The following is a 6,000-nucleotide window of genomic DNA, read 5'->3' on the forward strand; positions in this document are numbered from 1 at the left end:
GACAATAAATTCACTTGAGACTTGCCTAATACCTTGCCTAGTTACATCTGGAGGTTTTGCTTTGTTCCCCCTGGTCTCCAGTACACATTCATTTCTGTTCAGGATCCTAGATGAGATGGAATTCCCTTGGTTCATTTCCTTCTTTTGAACCCTGCATTGCCTGTTTTGGAGCATAATGTGTAAATAACTCAGCAAGGTTCTGCTTGGAACATGGTCCCAATGACAAAGCTCTTCCACTCTTCATTTGTGCAGTCAGGGGAATGCCCGTGCCAGTTCTCTTGAAGGCCCTTTGCCATAGACACTAGAGGCCCAAGAGTATCAGAGGATTGTATCTGAGGTCCCGGATTTCCTAGACCCCTCTTTCCTCCAGATCTGAAAATCCGCCTTCAGAGACCAGGCTTGACAGAGGCTGTGGATGCTGTCAGGATCTGTTGCACCCCTATTGTCTCAGAGGCGTTAGCTGCAAAGGAATCATAGAATCATGGAATGCAACATGGAGAATCAGCAACAGGAAATGATGGGTGTTTGCTGCAGCAAATACTGATCATTTCTTATGCTCATGCCTATAGATTACCAAACTAGACATACTCGTAGCTGAAACCATTCGAGGATACTGATGCTGGTGGGTTACTCAGTGCTGAACCCGTGTTCCTATTTCTGTTTTCCTCTTGACTTTCTGTTGTACAAATTTATTGACACTGGAGTGTTGTCTCTGGCGTGCTGCTCAGGAGACCTAGAACTTCTCAAGAAAGATGGCTCAGTGTCTGAGGAAACACTTCAGTATTCAAGTAACTCCTTCAGGCATCACTGGACATTTTACATTGTTCCCTAGTGCTGAGGGTTCTTTATTTTTAAATTAGATTCCTTAGATCCTTCTTTTGTAGACCTCTTCTCAAGGGCTCTCCTTCAAGAGCTATTCTGCAAAGAGAGTATTGTAAATTCCAAGTCTATGTACTTGTGAGTGATCATAAAACTCTCATTACTAGTCACTATGGCTGGGGAGAAAAGGAGATTTGGAACACCACCAAAGCCAGGGATATCTGAAATTTCTTTTCAATGAAGACTAATTACTGAGTTGTGTTTGTTAATTGTAAAGAAACAGAAAGAGTACTTAGCAGACCTTGAAGAATCTTGTGCCCTGGCTTTTGGGGGGACTTTTCTGTGCTGAAACCTGATGTGAGCAAGCACTTGTCAGTGAGTGCTTTCTCAGCTACTGGCAGAATACATATATTGCTGACACAATTCCCCAGGTAGCTGCCATCACCACCAGACATTTTGCCTCTCTCTTCTCTCTGTAGCTGCCCAAGGCAGTTATTGCATTGGATGTATAGTTATACATCTTATAGGCTTTTTATGAACCAAATTTAACTGAAAAACAGATAAAATCCTGCACAGACCCTAGGAAAACATTTCAAAGATTTTATTTTACCTTCCCTTAAAAATAAGGCTCATTTTAGATCTTTCCATTCAAATCACTACATTTCCTTTTTTATTTTCTTTTAGTTTTTGGTCTCCATTGAAATTAAAACCCACATGGCAGCCACAATTGCCAAGAAAGTCCCGCAATGCTCAGTGCAGCTCAGTACCACTGACATGCCCCAGATTTTCTCTCTCATTCTTTATTAAGGACCGTTCTCACCAGGGCTTACTTTGACAAGACACAAGCCCTCTTGTGGCTCTAGGAGCCAGTTCTTACATGTTTCAGGCAGGATGTCTTACCATAGCTGCTTTCTAGTACTGTATAGGGAAGAGGATAGAGATCGACTGTGTTTTCAACATTTAAATCCTCTGGGAAGACAGGTTTAAATTCAAAAGGTGACTTTTGCTAAACTAATACCATCATTTCAAAATGTTTCTTGCTCAGCCTATCAGAAAGCATGCGTTCTTTGTGAATGGGAGTGCAGTGATGGGAGCCTTGGAATAACAGATTCAGTGTTGTCCTTAGGCTACTGTAGACCTTTTCCACTTGCCTGACCTCTCTGAGAATCACATTTCAAATCATTCCAGCCCTTAGAGGTAACGGGGGCAAACAGAATTTGCAGTCAGCCAAGACTCACTCTTTCAGGATTGTCTGGCTGTGATAATCTCAGTGATCAGCTGCAAGTTTGACTCACAGTTTGAGCAGAGCAGCATGTATTTATTTTATGCACATTTATTTGATGCTCAGAATCAAATATGATATATAGAATCTACAAATGTGAGTTTATATTGTATAACTTCCAAAGTTTTGTTTAGCATAAAGATGATGACTTCTCCTTTCCCTTAGTATTATTATAGCAGTGGTATAAATGGTGATAAAACTCTTTGAATTGTACAAGTAAATTTAAAGTCTTGGATAATCCGAAAGCCAGTGGTCTTTGTTCACTACGTTAGTGTACATTTAAAATACATTTAAACAAGATTGATGTTTTTTCTTACCTGTGCATAAGGAGACAGCATATTTGAATGTCTAAAGAGTACTCACAGTTTCCCTCACGAGCAATTCTATTTTTTTCCCTCTAAGATTTTAATACCATTTAATTTAATCCACTTGTTTCTTTTCATAGACCTCACCCTTTTGGGGTAATTGCACTCTTGAATGTCAAGGGGCTTGTGTCTTTTTGTTATATTTGCATTAAGTCTTTCAGGTGCTTAGGATTGTTTATTTCTCTTCCTGAGAGATCTGAATGTCACAGTCGTTGTACAAAGCCTGTCAAGTAGGATAAAAATGTGAATGAAACCATGATACAAATCTGCCACAGCTCAATGACCTCCCTTCCTTTCTTCACATTAATAAAACACATTCCTCAAGAGTTCAAGTTATCCTTGTTCAAGGATGTCTTGAAATCTGCAAGGTGTTGACTTGGCATACGACTCACAACTGTGCCATCTCATTACTGCATCCTACTTAGAAAGGATACTGCATTTTGCAGAACATGGCCGAGATTGCTTTTTGTATGAAGGGACATAAAAGGCCTATCATCAGATAACTATGATGCTGGGGAATCCAGTCTGGAGTTAGAAAAGGTGTGAATGAACATGTGGACTATTATTTAAGTTAGGAAAGAAGTTATCCGGCTGTAACTAAGGATTTGAAAATGTGCAGTACACTTCCACTTTCACTTGTTATAGGGCAAAGAAACTGACCTCCACCTCACTACCACCTCCTTTCAGGTATTTTTAGATATCTGTAAGGTTCCCCCTGAACCTCCTTTTCTCGAGGCTAAATAACCCCTGTTCCCTCAGCCACTCCTCATGAGACTTGTGCTCCAAACCCTTCATGAGCTTCGTTGTTCTTCTCTGGACCTGCTTCAGCACCTCAATGTCTTTCTTGTAGTGAGGGGCCCAGAACTGAACACAGTGTTCAAGGTGCCCAGTACAGAGGGATGATCACTGCCCTGGCCCTGCTGGCCACACTATTGGTGATATAGGCCAGGATGCTGTTGCACTTCTTGGCTGCCTGGCTCATGTTCAGCTCCATTAATCAGCACCTGCAGGTCCTTTTCCAGCTGCTCTTCCCCAAGCCTGTAGCATTGCATGGGGTTGTGGCCCAAATGTAGGACCTGGGCCTGAACCTCGTTGAACCTCACACAAAAATGGCCCCAGTCCATCAACCCAGCCTGTCCAGATCCCTCTGCAGAGCCTTCCTACCCTCCAGCAGATCAACACTCCTGCCTAACTTTGTGTCATCTACAGACTTATTGAAGGCACACTCAATCCCCTCATCTAGATCACTGGTAGATACATCAAACAGAACTGAGCAGTACTGACCCCTGGGGAACACCACTTGTGACTGGCCACCAACTGGATCTAACTCCATCCAACACCACTTTTTGGGGCCAGCTGTCTAGGCAGGTTTTTACCCAGCAAACAGTACACCTCTCCAAGCCATGAGCAGCCAGTTTCTCCAGGAGAATGCTGTGGGAAATGGTGTCAAAGGCTTAGTTGGAGTCCAGGTAGACAACATCCACAGACTTTCTCTCATCCACTAAGAAAAGAAGGAATCTTGTAAGCCTTATCTTCCTAAATTTTTATGTTCTTTATAATGGTCTGTGATGAAATATAGAAATAAGTGTTCAGTGCAAGGGCTAGTTCTGAGAATAGTATTCTGTAGTGGGACCAGCCTTACTTATGTGATGCTTTAAAAAACAAACTTTAACTTACACCACACGTAAGAGCGCAGCACTTTCTCTGTGTGGGATGGTTGTTGCAGCTTTAAAATTAGAGTTTTAATGGCCAAATAAGCAAAATTTGGCCTCTCCAAATACAGTTTATAAATTCAATGTGTAAGGGAAATCAAGATTGAAAAAAGCCACCTCCCCCTGAAATGATGCCTTGTTTTCTCCATGGAAAATTCTTATTAAAACCAATGACATTTACAAATTGTGTTTTTTATCTTGGTGTTGTTTTTTTTTTTTTTTAATTATTATTATTTTCTTTTGTTTTTTCAGCCTGTAAGACTATGCAAGTAACTAAGCCAGTCACATTAAATACTTATGTTTTGGCACAAACTTGAGAGGGGATTTATTGGAGAGCACAGAGGGGTTTAAAAATAGGACTAGGCTGTAGCTAGGCCAAGAATGTAGTATAGAATTCTAGGTTCTAACATAGGTTTCTTTTTATATAAATGAGTTTAATTAACAAATATTCACATTTCAGAGCTGAAGAAAGACCAGTTAAGAAAAGAAAAATGCAAAGCTGCAGTTTCCAAAAGAAGAAGCTAAAATTAATGGAGGCCATGTTGGAAGAACAGAAGAAGTTGAGTAGAGCTATGGAAGAAACCTGTAGAGAAGTGCGCAGGATTCTGGATCAGCAAAACATCATTCAAGTTCAAAGCTTACAGTTACAGGAGAGAATGATGAATCTACTGGAAAAAATGATCTCCAAATCCAATGTGTAGTTTGCTTTGTGAATGCCTCTGAGATTACTATTGATATAATAGATATCCCCTTACTGCACACCGTATGTGTGTCTGTTGCCCTATTCCCAGATTTTTCCATGGAAATTAAAACCCTAGTGTAATCTTAGTTAAGCAGAGAGAACAGATAATGCAGAATGAGAGCTATCCAGTATGATAAAATTAGTGCAATATATGCATAAGTTGAATTATTTTTATACAGAAAGGTTAAGGGATGAATAGCTCTGGGAACTTCAGTACTATTTATGCCTAGGTCAGGTACTGTTATACAGACAGTGGTGCTGTACATTGCTTCACATCAAGGACTATAGTTTGACCTGTTGTAGAACAAAATAGTGCATTTCTAAACATGGTGATTGCATCTTGACTTTGCTGATGATTAAACCCTATTTTGAAACATACATTGTACAAGTGACCTATGGCTCTTGTGAAGAGCTAGTTGGGACCATGAGATACATAATTTTAAACTCCCTGCCTGATATTAATAGTAAAGTATTAGGTTAAAAATAGTCTATTCAAATACACTTTTGATATAAAAAGAAACCCCTCAAACCACCTAACTATATACTGAATACTAAAATGTATAGAAGATACTTGAAATTGCTTTTGATATTAAATGTTTAATTTTTTTTTCATTATTAACTGGAATCTGTTGACTTAAAGAACAACCAGCAATGAAAATTCTCATTTATTCTCTATCACAAAAGAAAACTATTGTACTGTGTGTATATACATATATATATATAATCTATCAAATGAAATAAAGAAAAAGAAGAAACTTATTTATTATTGCTGGGCAGATATGCTTTGGGACAGTGAAAAATACTGGGAGAGGTAACCATAGTCAAAGGCTTTTAATTCTTATTTGCAGTGTAAATATCTCCTATACTGATGCCCAAAATGTAGAGACGGAAGTAAAGAAGAACATTCAACACCCCTGCAGTGGTATTTGCTGCGGCACAGCTTTGGTGTGCAATTAGATGTTCTAAGGTGTGGTCTGCAAGGCAGATCAACATTGATACACCACAAGAGGGAGCCGGAGGCATAAAGGATTGTATTTAAATTGTTGAAGTCCCAGCAAGTATTCAGCTCTTTAATGAAAT

General features: G+C 39.6%; 1 protein-coding gene across 3 annotated transcripts in view; it reads left to right on the forward strand.

Annotated features, from left to right (window-relative positions):
- The window catches only part of MSANTD1 (Myb/SANT DNA binding domain containing 1), a 32,509-nt gene extending 26,830 nt beyond the window's left edge, over window positions 1–5,679 (forward strand). For all 3 annotated transcript variants that reach the window (XM_061467887.1, XM_061467882.1, XM_061467895.1), the window contains one exon: window positions 4,639–5,679. In XM_061467887.1, coding sequence (XP_061323871.1) covers window positions 4,639–4,879 — 241 coding nt within the window. In that variant the 3' untranslated portion in view covers window positions 4,880–5,679. The remainder of the gene's footprint in view (window positions 1–4,638) is intronic.
- The last annotated feature ends 321 nt before the right edge of the window (window positions 5,680–6,000 follow it).

This window comes from Pezoporus flaviventris, unplaced genomic scaffold, assembly GCF_033815535.1.
Source record: "Pezoporus flaviventris isolate CSIRO_AGI_PZ_B2104156 unplaced genomic scaffold, CSIRO_AGI_Pfla_v1 ptg000002l, whole genome shotgun sequence".
NCBI classification, from domain to species: domain Eukaryota; kingdom Metazoa; phylum Chordata; class Aves; order Psittaciformes; family Psittacidae; genus Pezoporus; species Pezoporus flaviventris.